Source organism: Perognathus longimembris, chromosome 7 (genome assembly GCF_023159225.1).
Source record: "Perognathus longimembris pacificus isolate PPM17 chromosome 7, ASM2315922v1, whole genome shotgun sequence".
In the NCBI taxonomy this organism is placed as follows: domain Eukaryota; kingdom Metazoa; phylum Chordata; class Mammalia; order Rodentia; family Heteromyidae; genus Perognathus; species Perognathus longimembris.
In genome coordinates, this window is record NC_063167.1 from 22,904,599 (window position 1) to 22,932,142 (window position 27,544).

The window sequence follows — 27,544 nt, forward strand, 5'->3', positions numbered from 1 at the left end:
GTCGGTCTGGGCTCCTCCCAGCCGGCTGCCTTGGCTGCCCACAGAAACCTGAGTCACAGTCACAGCCAGCCACCGACTCCACCCAGCATGTTGTCAGGCTGGGCAGCTCTGGAGAGACTAGAGGTGGAGCTTCTTTCCGCCTAGCCCACAGCCTCTGAGATTCTTCCTCTCTTGGCATAACTCATTAGGACTCTTGGAACTAATTCAGGACTGATTCCTGAATTGGGAGTGGGGGTGCAATCCGTCTGTTGATCTGTAGGGTCTCCCTCTTTTATCAAAACTGAATGTTCTTTGGGGTGAGTATATGGCTGAAGAGTGGAGTTTGTACTTTTTTTTTTTTTTTTTTTTTTGCCAGTCCTGGGCCTTGAACTCAGTCCCTGAGCACTGGCCCTGGCTTCTTTTTGCTCAAGGTTAGCACTCAGCCACTTGAGCCACAGTGGCACTTCTGGCCATTTTCTGTATAAGTGGTGCTGGGGAATCAAACCCAGGGCTTCATGTATATGAGGCAAGCACTGTTGCCACTAGGCCATATTCCCAGCTGAGTTGGTACTTTATGAGGGAAAGCCCCTGGGTTTGATCCCTCTTGTGCACAAAAAGCTTGCACATGTGCATGCTTGCACACACATGCCTTATACAGTAGTATGCTGATGGCTCTCAATACCATTTCCATCTTTCTCAAATCCCAGGTATCAGGCTTAAACTCAGGGCCTGGGCACTGTCCCTGAGCTGCTTTTTGCTCAAGGCTGGCACTCTACCACTAGAACCACAGCACCACTTCTGGCTTTTTCTGTGTATGTGGTACGGAGGACTCAACCCAGGGCTTCATGCATGCTAGGCAAGCACTCTACCACGAGGCCATAATTCCAGCCCATCTCCACCTCTTCTAGGGACCAAGACATTGAGGAACACCAGTCACCCCCTCCCCATCCTCATCTCAGCTGCAGGATAAAAACACAGCAGTGTCAACTTCCTATCCTTATTAAAGGTTCTAGACAAAGGCACCCAAAGGGTTGAACCTATATATTCCGGAATTTGAGTTCCTCCTTCTCAGTCCTTCTGCCTCCCTAAGAGCTGGAGGGAAAGAGGCAGCTAGTGTTGCCACTGCCCTCGCAAGCCCCTCCCCACCTTAGGTCAGTGGGCCCCAGAGGCCAAGGCTTCTGGAGAGTTAGTCTGGGTTAGAGACCCTTTCTTATGGTTGCTGCCTTGGAGGTGGGGTGAGAATGAGTATCTGACTTGTTCTTTTGGCTGTTCCTATTAGGCTCCTCCTACTTCCTACTTCGTGTGTGGAGGCAGCACCCAGGGCCTCCATCCTGAGATTGTAATCACCAAGTCAAATCTCCCAGTGATTTCCTTTTGCTCTCCATCAGGTTCATCCTGGATCCTTTCCCACCAAACTTAGAAAGGTGTAAAGTGTTCCTTGTACTTTGGCCTTCCTCCTGGAGAGGTCAGAGCTATGTCTGAGGTCTTAGAGACCTTCCCCAGCCTTGGGTGAAACTTATTTCTATAGAGGAGCGGGAGATTGCCCTGGGCCAAAGAGGAGGTGTCCGATTTTTCTAAAACTGGGCAGGGCATCCTGTTGAGGCTTTAGCCCAAGTTATTGCAGTGACCCACCATGTACCTTCTCTAGGATGTGGGCCACATGAAGCCTTCAGGCATGGTTATCTAGCCCCAAACTCAAAGGTTGTCAAACCTCCCAAGTTGCTGGGATCTGTTTGGGATCTTGCTCAGTCTGGAGGGGAGAGGAGCCTACTGTCTACTCCAACTGTATCAATCCCCCAGGGAGTTGTACTCTCCTAGCTTGCCTTAAGCCATCTCCCCACACTCCCTGTGGGCCTGTCAGCTGTACAGGAAGCCTTCTGGAACTGGGCCTGGCTAGGAGACTTGTCCTTCCAGTTGTCTCACTCCCAGCTACCCTGAGGGTTTCCACCACCAACATCTTTCCAGAATGTAGGAATGGATCTGGGAGGGAAGTCTTCCTCAATCTTAGGACCACTGATCTTCTATGCCTGATAATTCTGGGGTGGGGGTGGGGTGTTACTGTGCCTTGTAGGATGCTAAGCAGCACCCTTGACTTCTATTAGCTATATGCTAGTAGCACCCTCACTTGTGACAATCAAAATGCCATTAAACTTTGGCAAATGTCCCAGGTGTAAGGGGGCAAAATTTCTTAGGCTGAGAATCATTCATGTACTCCAGTACTATAAGCTGTCTCTTCTCAGACAGCTTCCCAAAGTCAATCCCAGATAATTAGACACAAAGCAAAAAGTTCCAATTCTAAGCCAGCCCCAGTGGGTCAGGCCTGTATTCCTAGCTACTCAGGAGACTGAGACTGAATATTACAATTTAAAGCTAGCTGGAGCAGGAAAATCCCTGAGACTCTGATCTCCAAAAGGGTAGAAGTAGAGGTGTGGCTCAAGCAGTAGAGGCTAAGGGACAGGGTCTAGTCCCTGAATTCAAGACCAAGTACCGGGCTGGGGATATGGCCTAGTGGCAAGAGTGCTTGCCGCGAATACATGAAGCCCTGGGTTCAATTCCCCAGAACCACATATAAGGAAAACAGCCAGAAGTGGCGCTGTGGCTCAAGTGGCAGAGTTCCTTGAGCAAAAAGAAGCCAGGGACAGTGCTCAGGCCCTGAGTCTAAGGCCCAGGACTGGCCAAAAAAAAACAACACACACACACACACACACACACACACTCACTCCAGTTCTAAAGTGTTTCCCTACTGAAGAACCTCTTGGTGTTCAACAGCTCCCCAGCAGAATCTGCCACTGCAAGTGGCATTTAAATCATCCTACATAGACCATTTCATTTTACATATATGTGTATATATGTTATATATGTGAGTGTGTGTACATAGACATATATATATAGTATTCATTTCCTGTTTGTTCCTGTTTGATGAGCCAACTTCTACCACTTGGCCACTTTGCTTTAATTTTGTTTTTCAGATAGGATCTTATGATTTTTCCCAGACTTGCTTCAGACTCTTATCTTCCCACCTCCATCTCCCTAGTAGCAGGGACTCTAGATATGTACTACCATGCTCAGCTCATCTTTAGGTACCAGTTGCCCCTCCACTATTCCTGAGCTCTGGCCAAAGTGGTTGTCTCACCTTTCCCACTGATCCATCTTCATCCCTGAAGTAACCTCCAAACCAGGGATGACAGAGGGCTTTCTCCTGATTGGGTTCTGTTTCTGAATGGTCCAGAGTCTACCCTCTGCCTGCCAGATTCAGGGTGGGCCTCCATTCAGTTCTGGAAGACATAGGCCCTGAGGCCTCTGACCTCACAAAGGGCAGTCCTGGACTCCATCACCCACAGGGTCCACTCATCCCAGACGAGCTGACCAACAAACGTGCTCATCAGCTCTCCATCCCCATACTTCTTTATGTTTGAAACCTGCTCATCATCCAAGTATCATTACCATCATTTTTACTGATAGTTCTTCCATGCCAGGCTCTGTGCAAAGCACTCCATCAGCATTGTCCTATTTACTCTTTACAGTGACCCCATAATGCCTCATAGCACTCTATTTTCTTGATTTTATTGGCAAACAAACTGGATTTAAGAAAAGCTGTCACTAGCTTAAGGGTTGCAGGCTTCTTATCATCACACTTCCCTAATGTCAGTCTTCCCAAGTCCTCCCGAGAGGGTCCCAGGACAAAGGCTATTGGCTATTCCCAGATTGTCTGAGACCGCATCCCTTTTGCTCATTCTCCCCCCACCCCCTTCAAATGGGTACTCTCTGGGGAGCTTACTCCAAGGAATGAGACTCTGGTGGGAAAGAGGGGCAGGAACAGGGGAACAGTCTGAGGAGGGGGCCTTATCTCTGGACAATGAAGAAGTGGAGAACTGACCTTCTGGAGACCAGGACAAAGGGCAGGGCCAGGGTGGGCAGAGCCCAGCTGTCCCTCCTCTTCCCTCCCTCTAGTCAGTCCCTGCAGCAGCATCACCACCATCGATCCACCTTCCCAGCAAGCTCTCCCTCTGCCCCACGCTGGGCCTGACTTGGCTGGAAGCCCTCACCTCAGCTGGCACCAGGGGGAATGGAGGAGCACAGTCCAATGGACTGACACAGGGATACTTTGTGGGAAAGGAGTCAGGAGATGCTTGCTGTCATCCCCCCACCCCTCATCATCGGAGAACAAAATCTCTCTGGGGAAATGGGGGGGGGTGTCTTGTGAAGCGGGTGGAAGGGGTTCAGGGCCTGGACCACCCAGTTTGGAGCTGGGAGGGACCCAGAAGATTAGAGACCTTAGTAAAGCAGCCGTGCAGGGCTGTAATTACCCGAGAGGAGCAGGAAGACATCAACCCTAGGATGCTGGAGGAAGGGCGGCCTTCCCCGCCATCACTAGAGCAAGCACAGTCCACGGAGGGATCTCCTGGTGACCCTCCTTCCTGCCTCCTGACGTCCCCCCAGGGCAGATTCGGTTGGAGAGGGGTTTGGTAGAGGATTGAGATTCGAAGATGCCCGCTCAAGCCCGACCCAGAGTCCCCAGTTGCAGAGTGGATTGGGCTGGGGGGGGCTCCCCGACCCCGTTCCCCCAGTCCCGGTGGCGGGTGAGTCACCCGAGAGCTCCCTACATAGTCTGCTCGCGCGCGGGACGTACCAACGCGCGGCCGAGGGGGGGGCGCGTCGGCCGGCGGCCTCGAGAAGCCGCGGCATCCCCCAGGCAGCGGCCACAGAAGGGGTGGCGGGAGGTAACAAGCGCCGCGCCCGAGGGCGGGGTCCAGGAGTGCGGGGCGGGCCCGCAGGAGGGAGCCCCGGGGAGCGGCGGGACTGACCCCCCCCCCGCATCGCACTTGGTACGTGCCAGCGGCGAGGCCAGGCCCAGCCCGGGCGGTACAATAGGGTTGGGCCGCGGCAGGGACTGGGGCCGGCGCCTGGCCAGGGAGCGGGGCTGCGGCGGGCGCGGACACAACCCGGGGCGGGCGGCCGGCCGGCCGGCATCTCGGAACCTCGCAGCCGTCCCAGCCTCGACCTCCGCGGACCGCTGCCGCTTCCCCGTCGTTGCCCGCCGGGCAGGGCGGGCGTGATGCGCCGCGGGACCCCTGCCCTGGCCTCGGGCCGCCGCCGCCGCCGCCGCTGAGATACCCCCCCCCTTTCTTCTTCTCCCCGACGCCGCTTCCCCCCCCCCCCCCAAACGCCCGGGCGTCGCCGCAGCCATGGAGAGCGGCCCGCACGCGGAGCCGGGTCCCGGCGCATCCCCAGGTATGCCGGGAGCCACGCGGGGTCGCGGAGGGAGGGCGGGCGGTCGGTCGTGGGGGGGAGGGTGCCGTGGGAAGGCCGAGTGGGGAGGCCGGGGTGGGGGGGGGGAGAGGGAGGCCGGCCGGCCGGCCCCCGCCGCGCCCTCTGACCGCTGGAAGTTTAAAAATAAAAGCTGCGGCGGCCGCATCTTCTGACAGCTCCCCTCCCCCACCGGCGCCCCGCCGCGCTGGGCGGGCGGGGTCCTCGGGGGACCCAGTCTGGGGACTTGCGGGGGTGACCCCTGCTCCTGTCGCAGTCCCGTGGCGCCTCGGCCTCCCCACCCCCACCGCCGCTTCCATTCCACCCCCGGTCCCTGCAGATCCTCTTTGACCGTGGAGCTGGGACCAGTGCCCGCCCCTCTTCCCATCCCCAGTGGGCACGTGCGACCCTCGCCGGGCTGTGGGTGTATGGGTGATGGGGGGGGGGGGAAGTGTGTCCAGACTCTCAGGCCTGGACCCCCCCCCCCCCCGCATGCCCGAAGCCCAGGCCCTGGTGCCTTCCACCAACCCCCCCCCCACCCCCCACGGCCAGGCCCCGGGCCCAGACCTCGCCCCCACCCCATCCGTCCAGCTGCCGCGCAAAGGGCCTGTTGCTGCTGCGGGCCGGCGGAGAAGGGAGGGGAGAGGAGGAGGAGGAGGAGGAGGTCTCCAGCACTGGCTGCCAAGTAACCCGCCGGATAAAGGCGAGGGGGGAGGGGGAGGCGGCATTGTTTGGGGCCAGGGCGGGAGCTGGGGAGTGGGCTGCCCTCCCCGGCAACTAGGCCTGTTCCAGAGCGCACCCAGCCCGATTTGGGGAGAAAGGGGACAGAAGTAGATTTGCTTGTCCTGCCTGTCGTACTGCCCAGCTTCTGTGGACCCGAGTCTCACTGTAGAACGAGGTGAAGGCTCAAGGCCGCACTCGGGGACCTGCCACATCATTCCCTAGCCCGAGGCTTTGAATCCTGCCACCACCACCCCCTTACACAGACACACAGATACACGCACAAACACACACGCACTCCATGTGCACCCCCTAAGAAAAACCGCCAAAGCTTTCCTCCCTACCCCTCACCCCACCAACCGCCAGTGCCCAGCACTTCTGCAAATCCCATTCGATCTGGGAGCAGCTGATGAGGGGGTGGGGACTGGTTTCTGGTTGGGCCTGGTGTTGGAGGGAGGGCTCTGTCTTTCTTCCTGGAAGGAAAGAGATGAGCATTACCAAAGGCCCTAGTTCTCTTTCCACTGACTCAGGGGGGAGGTGGCCCCATCCCCACACCTCTGTGGAGTCCTGAGACCAATCCTGTCACCTCCCTGCCCCCTGGGGTGTGGGCCCAAGATGAAACTCTGTGGGTGAGGAGAGCCGGAGACAAGGCGGGGCTGCTTGTCTGTAGGTGGGTTCCTCTCCACTGCAGTGTGGGTAGTTGAAGAGGATGCTGTGGGCGTGGAGCTAGGAAGGTATGGAGGAGGAGGTACTGTCAAGAGTGGTGTGCTTATAGGAGCGGTGCTGGAAACAAGATGTCTAGGTCTGTCTTGGCTCTGCTGGGTCTGAGAGGGGACGCCCAGGGAGGCACAGGCTGGTCCATCCATCTGCTTTCTGGCCCTCAGCACCTGAGTGGCCTGGCACTGATGTGTACATGGGAGCCTGACTAGAGGTAGTGAGAAAGAAAGCATAACCAGTGGCTTATGCCACTGGGGTGGGATGCCTGGATGGGAGGCTTGGCTCTGTTGAGGTGTGGGAGCTGCATAGAGTCCTGGGTTGGAAAGGCCTAGAATGGAGTTGCAGGAGATCAGAAGGGTTGCTTGTGCCTTCACTAAGAGTTGAAAAGGCCATATGCCCTGTGAGGCAAGAAGTAAATGCCCCTCACATAGTGTGGGCTTGATCCTGAGCGTGCGTGCCAGTCCCTGTCCTCGGGGTTCCCTCTGCACTTGCACACTGGGCACTAACAGCAGTAGGCCTTGTGAGGCAGGGGACAAGTGTGGCATCTTTTGAGGGGTCTGAAGACTTGGATGGAAATCCCAGTTAGCTGTCTGCTAGCTTCTGGACTTGGCTCGTACATCCTGGAGCTAGTTTCTGCCCTTGGAAGATGGGGAAATGTTATCTCATCTGTGGAGTGACGTGAGGGTTAGACACGATGAACTTAAAGCAACCTGGCGCACAAGCACAGACACCCACAATGAAGTGTTATTACCATTATTGTGGTTATGCTCATTGCAACTGATGCCAGGAGGGAGGCATGAAACATGGGCGAGGGTGGGGCAGGAGTTGGGAAGCAGTTTGTTTAAGAGTGTCGATTCTGGAATCAGGTTAAGTTCCACTTTGTAACTTACTATCGTGTGACCTCAGGTAAATTACTTAACCTAAATCTGAAGTTTTCTCCTCTACTGCATGAGAACATTGAGTTAAAAAAATTAACAAGTCAAGATGTGGCTCAGGTGATAGAACACAAGTCCTTGAGTGCAAATCTCAATACTACCTCAAAAAAATTTTTGATGGGAATAATGCTAGGAATGATCCCTCTGAAATGTACAAACCACTTGCTTAAAAAGAAACTTAAAAAAAACAACAACAGCATTACTCTCATGCACTTTGCAAATACCTCACAAGCACTTATGGCACAGCTAGCAGAGGGCACCAGGCTCTCTGGGGATATTTTATGTAACTTTTAATGTGCTTCAATAAGTTTGTCGTAAAACCACCTAAACGTTTTCAAGAATAAAGTCAAATGCCATATTCCAAACTGAAAAAAAAAAGAAAGAAATGATCCCTCTGATAAATCAGAATCATTACATGAGATGAACACATAAAACTCTCAGCCTAGGCTCTGGTGTGGAGTTAGTGCTTGTAAGTGCTAGCACTCTGGGTTTTGTTGAGATAATTTCAGATTCTTCACAGGCCAGAGGAGGAGGTGAGATGAAGTAGAACTTCAGGAGCTAAATAGGACAGAGGACTGAGGGAGGGAGTTCTAGACAGATGTGGGCTGGGCTGTATCTGCACCCTGCCGTGTGCCAGCTGGGTGGTGGCTGTGCTGATGGTAAAGGAGTGAATCAGAGTCCCTGACCTCCAGGGACACCTGCTTCCAGAAGGGGCAAAGAGATGTGCTCACGGGTGTCTGAGGGAAGCCTGGTGCAGTAGTAGGCTCTGCTTATGGAAGGCTTCATGGAGGAGGCATTTGAATAGATGAGTAGAAGTTAGTGAGGCTGGTACCGTGAGCCACAAGTATTCATGCAGCAGCTAGCCTGGCTGGTACCTCCCACCAACAACCCTCCCCCATGGGCGCAGTAATGAGGCCTCTAATGAGCCTCTAATATGCATCCATGCATATGTAAATTAGGCACGAGGGCACTAAGCCAGCTTATCCCCCTTCTTCCCAAGATGGGCACCTGCTGTTGGTGGGGCAAAGGAGAGGGGAGGCACAAGAGGCTGGATGCAGGGCTAGAATGGTGGCTATGGAAAGCCCTCCGGGCAGGTCTCCTGGTCTGTCTGAGCCTAGAAGTGAGACTTCTAGCAAGTGAGAACTATGTCCTTGGTTCTCCACTGGGTCTCAGGGCCAGAGAGGAAGCCAGAGAGCCAGGCTCAGATAATGCAGCCTTGTTGGTGGGTGGTAGCTCTGCCTGGCACCCCAGGGCACAGCCTCCAGTGTGTCCTCCATCACCTCTCAGCTGCAGCTCTGCCCTGGCAGAGCTGGTAGACAGCCTGCTTTCTCTCTCCTCTTAGTGCTCCTCACCAGTCTTAAGCAGAACAGAGATAGGCCCAGCATAGATTCCCTGGTAAACCAAACTATCTTTCACGTGTGGTTTCCCACTCCAATTTGTTAAAGGCCTTAACTGTGTAAGGCACACTGCTCATGACTATTGTCTCGTTCATTCTTCACCACAGTCCCTTGAGTAGGGACCTAGTATTAGCCCCATTTTACAAATGAGACCCAGAGAGATGAAGTCACTTGCCTAATGTCACAGAGCTGGGAACTGGCAGAGGCAGGGTTTGGACTCAATCTGACTAAGGTCTGCCTCCATACTGGATTATCATGACAACAAAGCCAGTCAGTAGCAAGGTCTGGCCCACTTTTCCATAATGGGTCTTCTGTAGGAAACTTGGTTTGGGGGACCCCTTAATCTTTTTCTTTGTCAGGAAAAGGAGATAGAGCCAGATGAAGAGTCTGAACAAGTTGGTGCAGAAAGAGATCCCAGAACCAGGTGGTGACAGTTTAGCTAGTGGACTGTCTGCAGGCCTTCCTTCGCCTGAAGCTAGGCCTTCGCCTTCAGCGTCAGGGCTCTAGCCTAGGCCGATCTGCGGGAGGGACGAGGGATGAGGGATGAGGGATGTGGTGGAGCTTGGGCTTAGGGATGGGGTCATTTCCTGCCTCCTAAAATAACAGGAAGTGGATGCTTCTGATTGGAGGCTGGAAACAATGGCTGCCAGCAGGGCCTGGGAGCTCCTTCCGACCTGCAGGCTCTGTAGGGCTCCTTTCTTACCATCCACCGAAGCCACAGCCTGGCCTTCAGGACCTCCAGCCCAACTTCTTAAGCAGGCTGCTCCCCTTCCCCAGCTGCTAAGCTCAGCCAGGCAAGCAGTTAGCTACTCCTACAGTCCACTGCCCTGGCCTAGCAATCTGGCATCTCTGGACATTTTCCTTCCTCCCCATTCCAGATCTCTCTCAAAGGCTGCCTCCGTCCCAGAGCAGGCTGAGGGCTGATAGAGAAAGTCCCCCCGAATCTGTCCAACCCTCACCCCTCACCAGCTGTGTGGCCCAAGAAGTGTCTTCATCTTTGGCATCTATTTCTTGATTTGGAAGGTGAGGTGGTAATAACTACCTCACAGGATTGTGGCAAAGACTGAAATAATGAGTATTTAGCTGGGATCCTGACACAAACCTTACCTGATACTGTTATTAATCAGACTTTCCTTGGGCCCAGTTTAAGGAAAGTCCTAAAGGGGGTGGGGGTGGGGGAGAAATGACCTGGCTACAGTTGCTGAACATTGAGACTCTGTGCTTTGGTGTATTGAGCTTTAGAGGGGATACCTGGCTCTGTGTGTGTGTGTGTGTGTGTGTGTGTGTGTGTGTGTGTGTATCTGCCTCAGGGTTCCCCACCCATCCATCCATTGTCTGTCTCCAAGTGTGTATCTGTTCTGAAGCTCAAGTCTACTTCTTGTATGAGAGAGACAGCAAGGCACCACAGAAGGTGTCTTGCCTTTTGCCACTGTGTGGTCGCTGGCTGCATTGTCTGATGGGTCTCCTGTGTGTCCTGATGTCTCCATGTCTGTCTCACTGTGGCTTTGCCTCCTCCCTGCCTCTCTGTCTTCATCTGTCTAGTGTAGTGTTATCACCTCAGAAACTGCTGCAAGAACCCAAGGCTCTTACTAGATAGAGGTAGACTCTGCTGGTCTCCTCTTTCTCTCTAAAGCCTCTGCCCCCTCCAGGCTCCCCCCACCCCCGCCCCTGTCCCAGGGTGCCTGTGTCAGGTACCATCTGTGTCCCCCTGCTGCTCCCCGCCCCCAGCTCTCACTTGGGTTTACCCTTGATGTGCCCTGGAGGTGGGTTTCCCCCACCCCTACCACAACCTCACTTCCTGCCTCCAATGGCCAGCCTGGGCAGGAGCCTGCCTTCCCTGCATTCCTGTGCTGTGAGCTCAGGGCCTGCCTGCCCCACCTGTACCCTTCTCTTTTTTGTGTGTGTGTGGGGGGGGGGGGGAACCACCGAATATTTCCTTCTTTAGGGAACAGGTAGGAGCCTCAGGGAGGGATGATGTGCTATCTATGAGAATCAGTAAGACTTAGGAGTTTGTCATCCAGCAAGTCAGGGTTCAATGTTCCACATTGACATCTATGATCCATTTAACCTGTCCAAATAAGTTTCTCACCTGTGAAAGGGAGGGCCATCCTTAGTGCTTTCTCTTTAGGGTAATCACAAGAATTCCATGAGATAAGTGGAAGTGACTCTTCTGTAATAAGGTTTCAGTAAAATGGTTGGTTAGTTGCTGGCAGGGGATACACCAGGCTCTGGTAGGGTGACCTTTAAGGTTTGGAGAGATATTTAGGCCTTGGAGCACCCTGGGGATCTGACTATGGACTGAGCTTTCCATATACCTCCATACAACTACCCAGCCACCCATTCATTCCATTCATCCATCGTCCACCTCTCTGTTCATTAAGCAGACACAGGAGTCCTGCTCTGTGCCAGGCAAGTCAGTGTGAACTCTGGATTTGCCAAAAGGACTAAAAGGACTCCAAAAACTAAAACACAGTCTACTCCCAATGAGCTCTCACCCTGATGGGGCAAGGATTGGGGGGGAAGAGGGCAGAAAAATGACATTTGGTTATCAGTGCTGTGAAGGACTGTTTGCTGGCAGAAATGGTTGGGGTGGGAGATTGAAGGGATGGAGGAAGGGACTGCCAGCTCCCGAAGGTAGAAGGAAGAGGTCCCTCTCTGAGGTGTGATGGGTCCTCTCAGGGACCTGGCACCAGTCTTTCTGCAGCCCCAGCAACTTTGGGAGCTCTGGGGAAGCCAGGACTTGTTGATCCCACTGTGTAACTAGCTCTTGCCCCTTTGCCCCACTGATGTTCTCTGTGCCAAGAAAGAAATACAAATTATCTGTCTCTTATCCAGTTTTTAGCAAGTGTTTCTGGTAGATACTAACATAACAAAAATAAAACAGACAAGGCTGAAACCTCAATCTGGCATAGGCTAAAAGTAAGGTGAAATTAGCCAGAACATCACATCTGATGATTGGAAGTGGAAATGGTCTGAAAAGGATCAACCATCCTGTTGAGATAATTAACAAAGGAATTAATTTGGCTTAATACAGGTTGCTCCTGGGAACACTGTCCAAATGATATTTCACCAGGGTTGGCATAATTCTGAGGGAATATTTGTATTGAGTCAAGTCCATCAGGTCACAAGAGAAGTTCCAAATGGCATGTTTGCCTGCTGAGGAGTTTGTCTTGCTTGCCGGCAGAGCAAACACTCATTATTATTTTGGTTAGCTTCTACCTGAGTGCCTCTTCCAGGAAGCTGCCCAACTCAATGAGATGGACTTGTTTTGTATCCCTTCAAGTGTTTATCTTTGTACAATAAATTGCCACATGGATATACTTTTTTTTTTTTTTGCCAGTCCTGGGCCTTGACTCAGGGCCTGAGCACTGTCCCTGGCTTCTTTTTGCTCAAGGCTAGCACTCTGCCACTTGAGCCACAGCGCCACCTCTGGCCGTTTTTTGTATATGTGGTGCTGGGGAATTGAACCCAGGGCCTCATGTATACGAGGCAAGCACTCTTGCCACTAGGCCATATCCCCAGCCCCTGGATATACTTTCTAAGAGAGAGGTGGCTCACACCACCTAGCTACTCAGAAGATTGAGGTTCAAAGTCAGCCTGGACAGGAAAGTGCATGAGATTCTTATCTCTAATTAATCACCAAAAAAGCCTGAAGTACAGCTGTGGCTCAAGTGGTAGAGTGCTAGCCTTGAGCCAAAGAAACTTAGAGACAACACCTAGGCCCTGAGTTCCAGCCCCAGAACCTCCAAAAAAGAAAAAAGAAAAAAATCTTCATACACACCTGCTATAGGCTATGGTGGCCTCTTGGCAGAGCAATTTATTGTCACTGGACAGCTTTTTTTTTAAATGCTAGTATTGGGGTTTGAAATGAGGGCCTTGCGCTCTTATTAGGCTTTTTTGCTCAAGGCTAGCTACCACTTGAGCCACAGCTCTACTTCTGGTTTTTTGATGGTTAATTGGAAATAGGAGTCTCATGGACTTTCCTGCCCTAGCTGGCTTTGAACACTCATCCTCAGATCTCAGCCTCCTGAGTAGCTAGGTGAACAGGCTTGGGCCTAGCCATCAGCAGTATTTTTTGATCGTCAACATGGACTTGGATTTGTGGTAATAGCTAGCAATGCATCTTGAGCAAACAGACATGGCCTGGCCCTTGTAGGGGGCCTTGGAAGAGGCAGACGAGGAAAGAACCACACAAGGAAGTTTAAAACTGTAACAGTCCTGCACTCCAAACAAAAACACAAGAAGCCACCACTGCATGTGATGCTGGACTTTATGCTTATGCAGATCAGAGAGGCCAGGGAATGCCTCCCTGAGGAAATGATGACTAAAGATATGAAGGGGAAGTGGGAGTTAACTAAGAAAGGAAGAAGGGAATGAGCATGTACAAAAGCCCTGTGGCAATAGTTTGGATGATTATCAGAATTTTTTTTTTTTAAAGGTTGGTGTATTTGGAGTTCAGAGCAAACTGGGAGCAGGGTAAGAGGAGAGATTGAAGATGTATGGTGAGGGGGGACAGGGATGCTAGACTTGTAGATTGGGTTCAAGAATTTTGCCTTTGTCCTCAGAGCCAGGGAAGCTGCTGAGAGGGTTCATGTGATCAGGGCTGCCTGTAGAAAAGCTTACTAAGGTGCACAGTGGAAATGGGTGTGGTTGAGCAGGGCTGTGTACTCATCTCATGAGAGAGGTGTCAATACCACCCCCCGGGGTAGTGTTCATTCATTTCTTCACTCCCCTGTGTGTGTGCCAGTCTCTGTGGCCTGAGATAGAGAAACTACAAAACAGACCAAAGTTTGTGCACCTGTAGATTTTTTTTTTTAGCCTAGCAGCGAGAGACAGTGTTAAAATGGGATCCCAGCTACTCCAGAAGCTGAGCCCAATGCATTCAAGACCAGCCTAAGCAACCTCAAGACACCATTAAGGAGGAAAAAATAAAAATGGGGCTAGTGCTTATGGAGGAAAATAAAGTAGTAAAAGAAAAAATACAGCTGGGGAAAGGAGAGGGAGACATCTATTGCAGGAGTCAGGGAAGGCATTCAGCAGTGATGTTGGAGCACAGACCTGAAGGAGATGCGGGAGGGAGGCCCAGCAGAGAGGACAGCAAGAGGAGCACCACAAGAATGGTGGTTGGAGGAGCTGGGCAGAGGAAAAGGGAGGAGATGAGCACAGTCCAGGAGGCAGCAACTGGAGAGGGAGGGAGGAGCCGGTCCTTGGAGGCCCTCAGGAACATTTTGAGCTCTCTCAAGACAGAGATGAATCAATGGAGGATTTTGTCAGCAGAGCAACATGGTGTGACTTACTTCCAAACAAAGTCAAACTGGCAGCAGTACTGAGAAAAGACCAAAGGGAGCAGAGAATAGGATCAGGGAAGCCAAGCACTGGTGGCTCACACGTGTAATCCTAGCTACTCAAGAGGCTGAGAGCTGAGGATTGCAGTTCAAAGCCAGCTAGGGCAGGACAAAACTGTGAGACTCTTAATTAACCACAAGAAGCTGGAAGTAAAGCTGTGGTTCAAGTGTGGAGCACTAGCCTTGAGTAAAAGAGCTCAGTGATAGCACCCAGGTCCCAAGTTCAAGCCTCTGTACCAAAACAAAAATAAATAGGATGAGGGAGCTTAAGAGGGATGATGGTTGTTGTGTCACGCTGGTAGAAGAGGAGATGGTGCCCAGTGATTGTATTTGGGGTTTGTTTTGAAGATAAAAGGATTTGCTGGGAGATTAGACATTGAATTTAAGGAAAGCAAGGAGTCTGAAATGACTCTAAGACCTGAGAAGTCAAAAGAATGGGGGTGTCAAACTGGGGGAGGGGTGTGTTTGAGCGGAAGATCAGGAGCTCCGGTTTGGATGTGTTAAGTTTGGGTATCTGTGAGACACCTAGGGGTGTCAAGTAGGGAGTTGCACTAGCAAAACTGGTCCTCCAAGGAGAGTCTCGTCTAGGTAGAGAGACAAATTTGGTTGTCATCAACAGGGATGGTATTTAAAGCTGTGATTCTGGATGAGGTCACCCTGGGAGAGCGTGGGGACAGAGAAGAGGTGAGCTCCTGACAGCCCTGGGCGCACACAGCATGGAAAGGAAGTCAGGGAGGGGCCAGCAGAGAAGACTGAAGTCATAGCAAAGCAGAAAGGAAATGTGGATGGAGAGGGTGTCATCCCCAAAGCCGGGTGAGGCCAGTGTTTGAAGTCGCACCCAAGGCTCAGCTATGTCAAATGCACTGAAGTCAAGGGAGACAAGGATGGACAATAGCTACTGGATCTAGTAGCAGGAGGTCACTGGTGACCTTGAGAAGAGCAGGGTCATAGAGCAGTGAGTGGGATGAAGGCCTGACCCAGTGAGCTCTCTGACAGAGGTACAGTGAAATAGGTTGAGATAGATACTGTTTGGAAACATATAATTCCTCAACTCAAGTGAGGAAACTGAGGCTCAGATAAGTTCAAGGGCTTGCCCAAGGTCCCATAGAAAGCCAAAATCCCTAGTCAGCCTTGTCTTGGCTTCATCTCCATGCTCTTCCCAGACTCCCTTCATGTGGCTGGTCAGGGCCTCCTTAGCAACTTCTCTCTTGCCTGGTAGGTGTAGACAAATACCCTCCCACCAGTTTTCCTTGCAACACCTGTGGCACACATACACAGATGCTTGGAGAAGGGCTTTGCCTTCAGCCTTTAAGCCTGGGCACACCCAGGCTTTGGCCCAGACAGTCCTGGGTTCAAGAATCCTGGTTCTGCCACATACTGGTTTTATAACCCTAAGAAAATCACCTAGTGAGGCAAGCCATGGTTACCCCATCTGTATGACGTGATAAGCCTCTGCCTCTTAAAGGTGTGGGGAGCTGCAGGATGCATCCCAGTTCATGTATACCAAGCCCTCACTAAGCAGTTGCCACTAGTTTGTGTGCTTAATGTAGTTACTTAAAGAATTTGCAGCAGGCTGGGAAATAGATTGGCAGTGACCAGGCAGCTTTCTCCAAATGGTATGGGGAGAGCTGGGTGGCCTGTCCTAGAGCCAGGGACTGGCAGGGATAAGGGGTTACTGGGGAGACAGGGCCTCAGATGAGGCTCTTGCTGGAAAAGGAATGAGGGGAAATAGTGTGAACTTGGGGAGTTGTTGCCTCACACAGATGCAGGAGGGTGTGTGGGTAAGGCATGGGCTCTGCTGATGTCACTGGGTGCAAGCCTAAGCCCCTTCACCTACCACCTGAGTAACCTCAGTGTACCCTACCTAACTCTTCTGTGCTGTGCTTCTGTCTGGAAGAGATGTATAGAGCATGTCCTTAGTAAATACTGTCATTGAAGGTTAGTACCAGTGTGTGTAAAATATTTCACTATATCCCAAGAGGGCCAGAATTCTAGGAAGAGAGGAGACACCATGGCAGCAAGAGCAAAAACTATTCCCCAGCAAGAACAAAAACGATTCCTGAGAAAAACTACTTCCTAAGCCAGGCGAGAAGCCAGTCTTAGCCAGGTGCTTACAGGCTATAACTCAGGAAGCTGAAATCTGAGGATTATGGTTCAAAGCCAGCCCAGGCAGGAAAGTCCATGAGACTTTTATCTCCAACAACCAAAAAGCCAAAAGTGGAGCTGTGGTTCAAGTGGTATAGTGCTAACCTTGAGGGAAAAGGAAGGAAGGGGGTGGGAGGAGGTCAAAATTGGGCCTTCAGCTGGTTGAAGCCTATCTTTCCTGCCCTACAACATGCATGGGCACATGTGGACATGTGTATTTACTGTTAGTACTAGGATATCTTTCAAACTGCTCCTGGAATGTTCATGTCTTAAAAGAAGAAATGAGAGGGTGGCTGATGGGGTACAAAGTAGGCATGCAGCTGCTCATGCACCTCTCCTTGTTGAGGATTTTAGCAATATGTGCATGCCATATTTGTTTGTGTGTGGTGGGTGTGTGTGCCACTACTGGGCTTGAACTCAGACCTAGGCACTGTCGTTTAGCTTTTCACTCAAGGCTACCACTTGAGCCACAGCTCTACTTCTGGCTTTTTGGTGATTAATTGAAGATGAGTCTCATAGACTTGCCTGCCCAGGCTGGCTTTGAACTGGGATCCTCAGATCTCAGCCTCCTAAGTAGCTAGGATTATAGGCGTGAGCCACTGGAACCTGCTTCTGTTTCTTCTTGGTCAACTCCATGGGTCCTGCACTGGGACCCTCTGTGAAGCAGGTCTTGGGTTAGGCACTTAGACCTGAGCAGGAGGAAGCAAACATAGAAACCAACCATTACCATTTGGTGTTACAACCTTTTTCTGATTTCCCCTCCTCTTCCTTCTGCCCCTTGCACACACACACACATGCTTGTCTGCTGGAACCTTCATCTCCTCTCTGGAGCTGCAGCTCCTTCAGATAGCAGTTTTCCTGGTTCTTCTTTAGGAAGCCCCCACATACCAATTAACCACCTCTGCCATGCTGTCCCAGACCTGGTACTTCCTTCTTTGCTGTTTGTCTTCCTGCCCTGCTAGATCCAGGGTGAGCCCCTCGGAGGCAGGGATCCTTGCTGTCTTTCTACCGTTACAGCATTAATACCTAGAACATACTGGGCCCGGCACATGGAAAGAACATGCATGTGTGAATCCATATGTGTGTTGGACAAAGGCGACAGAGGACTGCACATTGGACTGATGGCACAGGGCACAGTCTGACCCTCTCTCCTCTCTCGTGTTGTTTGTTTCAGCTGTGGTAGCCAGGATCCCCCCAGAGCCAAGACCTTCTCCAGAAGGTGACCCTTCTCCACCTCCACCACCACCACCAATGTCAACCCTGGTCCCTGACACTCCCCCGGATACCCCTCCTGCCATGAAGAATGCCATTAGCCCCAAACCAGAGACCCCCGCCGAGCAGGTTGAGCCCAGACCAGCCCTGCTGCAGGAAGATTCCCCTTCCTCAGACTCAAAGAGCAGAGGACCCACCCCACCTGCCTCAGGCCCGAGGGATGCCAGGCCTCCTCGAAGGAGCAGCCAGCCCTCACCAACAGCAGTGCCAGCCTCTGACAGCCCTTCCACTAAGCAGGGTATGTGTGATGTCACTTGTCTTGGGTCCTGGGTGGTGCCATGCAAGGAAATCCCTTGTGCTCTGGAGGATGAGGGGACAGGCAGGAGTGAGGCTGGAGGAAGGCCCAAGGCTGGCGGCTCCTTAGGGAGATCTTTTGACTTGTCTGTTCTTGTTCCCTTTGCTAAGATGTCAAGAAGGCAGGAGAGAGACACAAGCTGGCAAAGGAGCGGCGAGAAGAGCGGGCCAAGTACCTGGGTGAGTGGGAAGCATCAGCATCAGCAGCAATTTCCTGTGCACAACTAACAGTGCTGTAACATTGCATGTGTGCTGTGTAAGAGTAGTACCTGAATGATCTAAACCTCTCACCCATGTGAGGAAGGAAACAGGATCAGAGATATGAAATCCCTTGCCTAAACTGCATAGCTAGTGGAAAACCTGAGATTCAGACCCTGATGTCTCTTCTCACCCCAAATTCATGCTCTTTACCATAATGTGGAAACGTGTCCAGTAGGCTCCCAAGTGGTATGGGGTCTCACACTGAGGAACTCATTTCTCTGTCAGTCCTTAGAGATGGGAGTTGAGATCAAGGGAGGAGAAGCAGGCTTTACCCTGGAGCTGCCTCCCATAAGTCCTTAAATATGAAGGGGGGTGCCTGGGAATGGAGGCTCCACCTAGGCAGGGAGCAGAGGCCATCCAAGTCTGTCACAGGACTGCTCACAGGCCATGGGAATCCTTTTCTTGACAGCGGCCAAGAAGGCAGTGTGGCTAGAGAAGGAGGAGAAGGCCAAGGTGCTACGGGAAAAACAGCTCCAGGAGCGCCGGCGGCGGCTAGAAGAACAACGGCTGAAAGCCGAACAACGCCGGGCAGCCCTGGAGGAGAGGCAGCGGCAGAAGCTCGAGAAAAACAAGGTATATTTCTGCTAATCCTACCTGGGTTCTCACAGATCTGGAGGTCTGAGGATGCACGTGCCCGTGTGTGTGTGCTGGTGAAGTGCGAATACACACTGGCATCTGTGCCTGGTGGAGCCGCATCTGCACAGTCCTGTCTATGAATAGTCACATCTGGGTTTCAGTGTCTGGGCATCTGCACTACAGATGGTCCATGTGTCTGCTCATATGTTTGTAGGTAGATCCATGCCTGTGTGACTGTGCCTAGCTCCTCACATGGGTAGAACCCTGGCGTGAGGGCTGGTGAGGTAGTGTAGGAAAAATGGTAGCCTGGCCCTGCCTGGGGGCCTTGAGGTACAAGGAAAGCACAGCCCCAAGGTCAGGACATTGGTGCCAGGAAGACCTGGCCTTGTCCAGAAGCTCCAGGCAGGGAAAGTCCCTCCCCTTGCTCAGAGAAGTAACTCATAGACCCAGGAAATGACTCAAGCACACTGAAAAGCTCTCCAAGAACAGTGGAAAGGAATCTATCCCACATGGGCCTTAATCACAGCAAGAATTCCATAACCTTGGTTACCTGTCATGAGTCAGGGAAAGCTTGGGAGTGGGCTCTGGAGGGTGGAGGCTCTGTCATGGGAGGAGGAAGGCCTTTCCCAGGTATGATGGATGATTCTGAGTCCCAACCTGTCTCCTCTCCTCACCTGCCCCCAGGAGCGCTACGAAGCAGCCATCCAGAGGTCAGTGAAGAAGACATGGGCTGAAATCCGGCAGCAGCGCTGGTCCTGGGCAGGGGCCCTACACCACAGCTCTCCAGGACGTAGGACTAGTGAGTGGGCTGGAAGGCTGCTGGTTGGGTGGGAAAGGCTGGGGTCTGATAATGGGAGGGAAGGGAATAACTTAACATAGAAAGAGCTGGCCACTCCCTGCAGCTGGTGTGTCTTTGCTTCATGTGACTTGTGTCTTCTGGAATGGTCTACAAACCAAATTGTCCTTCTCAAGGACTCCACTCTCAAAATCAGAGATGGATTCTTTCCACTTGGTTTGTTCATCAAACCTCTGTCATTTTAGGAGTAGCCTTCTTTGCTCCTGTCAATTACTGTTAGGTGATGGTACATAAAAGAGGATTTTAATGCCCTGCCGACACTGGATATTTAAAGAAAACTGTCACCCCTGTCTTGGAAGGTAGATTTTCGTCTCTGAGTTTTCTTCATGTAGGCACATCATGGACTTTGGTCTGATTCTTTGCTGGCATGTATGTACCACTGTGCTTGGATGTCTTTGTGCAATGGCAAGGTTCCCTGTGTCTAGCTGTATATCTTCCAGTGTAAGTGCTCGCGGATCTATGTTGTGTAGCTTAATGTGTTTGTGATGGTGTATTTGTGGCCTTAATTACCTCAGTGAGGTCTTCTAAAGTCAGACAGGCTTGGGTTCCAGCTCCGGCACTGGTGGTATATGACCTTTATCTTCTCAGCCTCTCACTTTCATCTGTGAAATGGGGATAATAACACTGCCTGCCTCCGAGGTTGTAGGTAGATGTTTGGAGGATCAATTGAGGTAACGTGTATAGTGCCCAGCACAGTGCCAGGCCCATGGTAAGCATCCACAAATGTCAGCTGTTGTAAATACCATGGTTAGGTTGCTTTGATGTATCTGTGCCTTGTGTGCATCTGAGTCTGACACATTCATTACCTGTTAATTGTGTAGCTGTACGTGTCTGCACACACATGTGCATGCCTAAGTGTCTATCACTCTATTTGCCTGTGTCTGCATGTCTTTGTCTTTGTGTCTGGATGAATATGTGGATTTGTGCAAGTGACTGTGACTCTGTGAGTTCTTCTGTTTAGAAACTCCTGCATTGTCCCAGTATGTGGGTGTTGTATCCATAGCGCCTTGGCTGGGCAGTGTCAGCAAGTGCCGATGCTGGGTGCTTGTGGGAGGGGTTGCAGCACCCAGCCCTAGGGAATGGCTTCCTTTGGTCTGGCCAGGAAGGCTGTAGTCATTCTAGTGTCACGCCATCTCCTCCCTCTGCTCCTCCATCAGCTCCCCCAATTCAGGTTGTCTCTGATCACCTTCCCTCCTCCTCCCTCTTTCACAGCCAAGTCCACCTCTCCCCCGTCCTAGCCTGCCCAATCCTCCCTCTCCCACCCTGCCCTCGGAGCATCCTGCATGGAAGGCCTCAGTGCCCCCCCTGGCTTCCGTCTGGCCCGGCCCTAATGCCGTGTCTTTTCCCCTCCAGGTGGGAACAGGTGCTCCGTGTCGGCAGTAAACCTGCCCAAACACGTGGACTCTATAATCAACAAGCGGCTCTCAAAGTCCTCTGCCACACTCTGGAACTCCCCCAGTAGAAGTAAGAGAAGGCGCAGCCTTCCCCCCTGCAGAGCCCCCTGTAGCCCCCATCAAGCCTCCTCCAGAGCTCAGTCCTTGCAGCCCTCCTATACTATACGGCCCCCATCCCCACCCTCCCCCACCCCAGGCTCTGTGCCTTTCAGGGGAGCCAGCATGGGGGCCTGGGCCCTGAGGACAGAGTTGTGCCCTACAGGATAGTAAAACACAAAAGACTGGCCCAGAGGGCAGAAAGCCTGACAGGGGCCTCAGAGCAAGCCAGGGGTAGTGGCTGGGGTGGGAATGGACTGTCAACCTTATCTCCAACCACAGCTAGCTGGCCTGCCAACGTCGGACAGGTGGTCTTACCCCCTTGTGTCAGACTTGCCAGTGCTGAGGGCGGTGTCCTGGCTCCGCCCTGGAAGGCCATGCTACCCTGTACTCTTCCTTTAAAGCTGTAGCCATAGCCTTGGCTTATTCCAGAGTTGTGGTCAACCAGGGTGGCACAGCCCCTGCGTTCCCACCATGCCCTGGTGCTTACATATGAAGGAGCTGTGGTAGGAGTTATTTATAAATTTCTCTAGCTTTTATTTGGTTGCTCTGTTGCCTAGCAACGCAATCAGCTGCTACACCAACCCCACCTGACTGAGGCTTAAAAATAACCCAGCAGCTGAGGAGACAGAGCATAGTGGCCTAGGGCAACCAGTCCCCCTAGCAGCCTCTCCCTGGCACAGAACCCCTGAAGGCTGGGTCACAGAAGCACCAAACCCCTCACCGCCCCAAGTTCAGGGAGCATGCCTCCCCCAAGCCTGCATTTTGAAAGTAGACGAGGGGGCCCTCCAGAGGGCCCTGAAAGTGGGCCGGGGGCCCCACGAGTCCTGCATGGCCGCGTCCTATGCCCTGGGTTTAGAGCTCTTTGTCCCGGGAGACTGGCAGGAGGTGTTCCGAAGCCATGCAGGTTGTCGCCCTGGTTAGTGTTTTGTTGCCTGGGTCTGCAATGGAGGCCAGATTTCAGGGAGGACAAGTTTGGCCCCGCGTGACTGGGGGGTGGGGACCGTGACAGTGCTCCTGGGTGAGAAACCTTTGGCTTGGTGTGGAAACTGTCCCTGGTCTCCGGGATCCCCTCCGCCTGCGCGTGACCATCTTCCCCGTGTTCTCCCCAGATCGCAGCCTGCAGCTGAGCGCGTGGGAGAGCAGCATCGTGGACCGTCTGATGACGCCCACCCTCTCCTTCCTGGCTCGGAGTCGCAGTGCGGTCACCCTGCCCCGAAATGGCCGCGACCAGGGTAGGGGCGGCGGCCCTGGGAGACGCCCCATCAGGGGCCGGGCAGGGGCCAGCCTCGGGCCTGGACCGCACCCCGACCGCACTCATCCCTCCGCAGCCGTGCCCGTGTGCCCGCGCTCGGCCTCCGCCAGCCCCCTGACGCCTTGCAGCGCCCCTCGGAGCGTGCACCGCTGCACCCCCGCCGGGGAGCGCGGGGAGCGGCGCAAGCCCGGCTCCGGCGGCAGCCCTGCTTTGGCCCGCCGCCGGCCGGAAGCCTCGCCGGTGAGTGCGCGCGCGGGGCGCACGGTGGGACCGCAGGCCTGGCTCCAAGGGCATGGGCACTGACCACTGCTCCCCACCCCGGTCCCTCCCTGCCAGGTGCAGAAGAAAGAGAAGAAGGATAAGGAGCGGGAAAACGAGAAGGAAAAAAGCGCCCTAGCCCGGGAGCGCAGCCTTAAGAAGCGCCAGTCCCTGCCTGCCTCTGTGCGTCCGCGCCTCTCCACGGGCGCATCCTCCCAGCCCAGGTGGGCCAGCCCAGCCTTCACTAACACTTCCTGGCACCCACCGTAGGGTGAACGTTCCTTTAAGTCAGCACTCTCTGCCGCTGTCTCTCTCTCTCCCCTTTCCTTTCTCATCGCCTCCCTCTTTCCCTCTGCCTTTCTGCCTCCTCCAGACTTCCTTTCCCCTTCCTCCCTTTGTCCTTCACCCTCTTCCTCCTAGTCTTCTTCCTTTTCTTTTTTCTTTTTTTTGGTCAGTCGTGGGACTTGAATTCGGCCTGGATGCTGTCCCTGAACTCTTCAGCTTTAGGCTATCACTCTACAACTTGAACCACAAGGCCACTTCCAGTTTTCTAGTGGTTAATTGGAGATAAGAGTATCATGGGGGGCTGGGAATATGGCCTAGTGGTTAGAGTGCTTGCCTCCTATACATGAAGCCCTGAGTTTGATTCCCCAGTACCACATATATATAGAAAACGGCCAGAAGTGGCGCTGTGGCTCTAGTGGCAGAGTGGTAGTATTGAGCAAAAAGAAGCCAGGGACAGTGCTCAGGCCCTGAATCCAAGGCCCGGGAGTGGCAAAAACAAAACAAAAGAGTATCATGGGCTTTCCTGCCTGGGCTGGCCATGAACCTTGATCCTCGGATCTCAGCCTCCTGAGTAGCTAGGATTCCAAGTGTAAGCCACCAGCACCTGGCTCTCCTTTTCTTGTTCTCTCTCTCCTTTTGAGCCAAGGTCTCACTATGTAGCCCATGCTGGATTTCCCCCCCATCTCAGCCTGTTGACAGCTACGATTTTAGGCATGTACCATCATTCCCGACTCTCTTTGGTTTTCTTTCTTTCTTTGCTATTTTTCTTTCCTTCCTTTTCTCTGTTTCTCTCCTCTCTTCCTCTCTCTCCATCATGTTTGTTGTTGTTGGTGGTGGTCATAGGGCTTGAACTCTGGGCCTGGGTGCTGTCCCTAATCGCTTCAACTCAAGGCTAGCGCCTTACCACTTGAGCCACAGTGCCACTTGTGGTTTTCTGGTGGTTAGAGATAAGAGTCTCACAGCCTTTCCTGCCTGGGCTGGCTTTGAACCACGATCCTCAGATCTCAGCCTCCTGAGTAGCTAGGATTACAGGCATGAGCCACTGGCACCTGGCTTCTATCATGTTTTGATAATAGAAGTGCCTCCTCCACATTTTAAACTGTCTAGCACCTGATAAGCATCCAGTGTATACTTGCTGAATGAATGAATGAATGAATGAATGCTAAGTAGTATTGCTGGTGATTAGGACACTTTGGTGAGCTAGACCAAGGCTGGGCTGGTTTTGCTTTTAAGTGTATAGGCTATTGGAGAGACATTAATCAAAGACTCCCACAAATGAATATATCATTGCATACTGGGCTATTTACACTGAATCTTGGGAAAGTGAATAGATGGGAAGGGAGGTGCTGACCTAGCCTGGGGGAGGGGCACTTTCTGAGAAAGAGACATGCTCAGTGTGTGTGTGTGTGTATGCACACACGCACACGTGCGCGTGGGCAGACACCAGTTCTTTATATGCTCCAATTCTAACTTCCCCTTCTCTTTTAGCCCTAAATCCAAGGCCCGGACGTCCTCTCCCTCCACATCCTGGCCTAGGCCTGCCTCTCCTTGCCTTAGCCCTGGGCCTGGCCATGCTCTGCCTCCAAAACCACCATCCCCCCGAGGCACTACTGCATCATCCAAGGGGCGAGTTCGGAGGAAGGAGGAGGCAAAGGAGAGCCCCAGCCCAGCAGTGGCTCAGGACAAGAACCAGGACAAGGGCAGGGCCAGTGATGAGAAGGAGCCTGCGGGCCCACCCTCACCAGCACCCTCACCTGTGCCCTCACCCAGCCCAGCTCAGCCCCAGAAGGAGCATCCCACAGTGGAGACCCCTGCAGGTGGGCATGAAGATATGGTGGGTATGACAGAGAAGCTAGCTTTGCCTTGGTCCAGAAGGAAGTGGTCACGGGTATGGGTTATCATTGATGCATGGAGGAGATTGGGTGTTGGAGGTCAGGAAAGAAGGTGGCTCAGTATACAGCTGGTCTGGCCCGCAGAACACAGGCCACACTGAGGGATAGCAGCAATTGAGTAAGTAGGCCACCCTGGCATCCATGAAGCAAGAATGGTAGAAGTGTCTGCCTGCACTGGTATGTGGTGACAACTGACTGATCCTGTATCCCCCTCCAGATATGCCTGTCCTGATCTCATCCCCAGCCCCTGCTCCCCCGGTGACCCCTAGCAAACCCATGGCTGGCACCACAGACAGAGAAGAGGCCACTCGTCTCCTTGCTGAAAAGCGGCGCCAGGCCCGGGAACAGCGGGAGCGGGAGGAGCAGGAGCGGAGGCTACAGGCGGAAAGGGACAAGTGAGTTTACCTTCCCACACTGGTCAGCATTTATAGAAGAGGGGCGGACTGTGCCTGAGTTTCCTGCCCTGTTCTGCAGGCGAATGCGGGAAGAGCAGCTGGCACGAGAGGCTGAGGCTCGGGCTGAGCGGGAGGCCGAGGCCCGGAGGCGGGAGGAGCAGGAGGCCCGAGAGAAGGCACAGGCTGAGCAGGAGGAGCAGGAACGGCTGCAGAAGCAGGTACCCAGGCAGGCGTTGGGCAGGCCCAGAGGGAGGGCTGGAGCCAGCTGCCCAGAGCTCATAGAGGTCTTTGGCAGAAAGAGGAAGCTGAAGCCCGTTCGAGGGAAGAAGCAGAGCGGCAGCGTCTAGAGCGGGAAAAGCACTTCCAGCGGGAGGAGCAGGAGCGGCAGGAACGTAAAAAGGTACCCGCCAAACACGGGTGGGGCCTTATGGATGGGGCCAGCACTGGTGGGCGGAGCCTGGCACTGGTGGGCGGGGCCTGCATCCGGCCCGATTATCTCCTTTCCCTGAGACTAAAGACCATGCATGAATTGTAGGCCCAGCCTTGCTTGGGCTTGTAGTGGAGCAGGTTCTGGTACCTGGCCTGCTTTGGGCTGGTATAAGCTGGGAAGGCATTGCGCTCAGCATCGAGCCTGCTGGTTGGGAGGTTTAGGCTTAGGGAAGGCTTGGAACCTAACTGATGTGGGGCCTCCAAACAGCGTCTGGAAGAGATAATGAAGAGGACTCGGAAATCAGAAGTTGCTGAAACCAAGGTCAGATCTTGCAGGCTGGGTATGGGGTGGGAGGTTGCGTGAGGAAAAGAGCCAAGGCAGGCGGCTGCTCAGGTCTGGATGGAGAGACAAGTGTTCAGTGCTCCCACCTTCAGGTGGTTGACATAGCCCTTGAGCCTGACTGCTCTTCCTCTTCAAAGCAGAAGCAGGACCGAAAGGAGGCCACAGCCAACAATTCCAGCCAAGGTAAAGCCTCTGTTCCCTTCCTCTCCATCCCCTGGTCCTCCAGCCTCACTCCCTACGAGCCTCTGAGTTCTGAACATTATTCTTTCCTGTGACAGACCCAGAGAAAGCAGTGGAGGCCAGGCCCTCGGGCCTGCAGAAGGACACTATGCAGAAAGAGGAGCTGCCCCCCCAAGAGCCACAGTGGAGGTAGCAACTCCCAACCCCCCTCCCAACCTGGGGCAGGGAGGCAGCCTCAGGCTGGAGTTGTAGGGTAGGTGGGGCGGCCTACATTTTACAGGGAGGCAGGCTGCTAACTGTGGGCTCTGCACCCACAGCCTGCCAAGCAAAGAGCTGCCAGGGTCCCTGGTGAATGGTCTGCAGCCTCTTCCAGCACACCAGGAGAATGGCTTCTCCCCCAAGGGACCTTCTGGGGACAAGAGTCTGGGCCGAACACCAGAGGCACTTCTGCCCTTTGCGGAGGCAGAAGCCTTTCTCAAGAAAGCTGTGGTGCAGCCCCCGCAGGTCACAGGTGGGGTACCCCATCGTATCCCTCCTAGCATCCTTCCCTCTTCTTCCCAGCCTTGCCTTTTCCTCCCTTCCTGCCAGACACCCTCTCTTGCTTCACCATGGAAACCCCACAGTCTGGCCTTGGAGGCAGGCCTGGCCTGATGACTTCCTTCTCTTCTCCCTCAGAAGTCCTTTAAGCTGTTGCCTAGGATCCAGGTGCGGCCATGAAGGCTCCTCTTGGTCATCTACCCAGATGTCTGCAGAAGAAAGAGACAGAGCGAAGATGGAAGTGGCCTGGGCCCCTGGGGGTGGGTCTTCTCTGTTGTTTTTAATCTGCACCTTATAGACTGATGTGTCTTTGGCTGGAGCCAGACCCTGCCCCTCAGTGCATTCGTGTGCTCACACGCGCGGTCACCTCTCCCCCTACACACACATACACTCACAGCCTTTCTGGCCTCCCCCCTGGGGAAGGGCTACCTGTAGTATTGCCTTGGTTTGGTGGGGTACAGTGGATGTGAATACTGTAAATAGCTTGTGCTCAGACGCCTCAGCGTGGCAGGGGTGGGAGGCAGACCCTCCTCCTCCCAAGGGTCCCTGGGGAGATCTTCCTCCCTCTATTTAACTGTAACTGAGGGGGAACTCAGGTCTGGGAATGGGGGGACACCTTGGTCCATAGGATACTTGGTTGCTTCAGGGGTAACCATGCTCCCTGCCCTCGCCTGGAATCAGTGTTATTGCATCTGATCAAACTTCTCCTGAAATAAAGTGAGAATAATTCTGCCAA

The 27,544-nt window shown here is 53.3% G+C and overlaps 1 protein-coding gene across 8 annotated transcripts; it reads left to right on the forward strand.

Annotated features, from left to right (window-relative positions):
- The first annotated feature begins 4,859 nt into the window (after positions 1-4,859).
- Map7d1 (MAP7 domain containing 1) lies at positions 4,860-27,544 on the forward strand. Of its 8 annotated transcripts, none has more exons than XM_048350899.1 (18): positions 4,861-5,211; positions 17,660-17,995; positions 18,163-18,231; positions 18,722-18,885; positions 19,573-19,687; positions 21,098-21,208; positions 22,347-22,469; positions 22,566-22,729; positions 22,826-22,971; positions 24,521-24,849; positions 25,142-25,319; positions 25,399-25,537; positions 25,615-25,719; positions 26,017-26,070; positions 26,184-26,274; positions 26,370-26,460; positions 26,589-26,782; positions 26,947-27,544. In XM_048350899.1, the coding sequence occupies exons 1-18, from the start codon at positions 5,166-5,168 to the stop codon at positions 26,955-26,957; spliced, it is 2,466 nt and encodes an 821-aa protein (XP_048206856.1). In that variant the 5' UTR covers positions 4,861-5,165; the 3' UTR covers positions 26,958-27,544. The 8 variants fall into 8 exon arrangements, with proteins under 8 accessions (XP_048206853.1, XP_048206854.1, XP_048206856.1 ...); XM_048350901.1 differs by having other exon boundaries at positions 4,862-5,211; positions 26,232-26,274; XM_048350896.1 differs by having other exon boundaries at positions 4,860-5,211; positions 22,347-22,729.

Excerpts from the sequence above, each read along its gene's own strand:
- Map7d1 (XM_048350896.1), top strand. The coding sequence starts at position 5,166 with ATGGAGAGCGGCCCGCACGCGGAGCCGGGTCCCGGCGCATCCCCAG. Across the intron at positions 17,996-18,162 it reads CAGCCCTTCCACTAAGCAGG|ATGTCAAGAAGGCAGGAGAG; the intron begins GTATGTGTGATG and ends CCCTTTGCTAAG. Across the intron at positions 19,688-21,097 it reads CTCTCCAGGACGTAGGACTA|GTGGGAACAGGTGCTCCGTG; the intron begins GTGAGTGGGCTG and ends TTTCCCCTCCAG.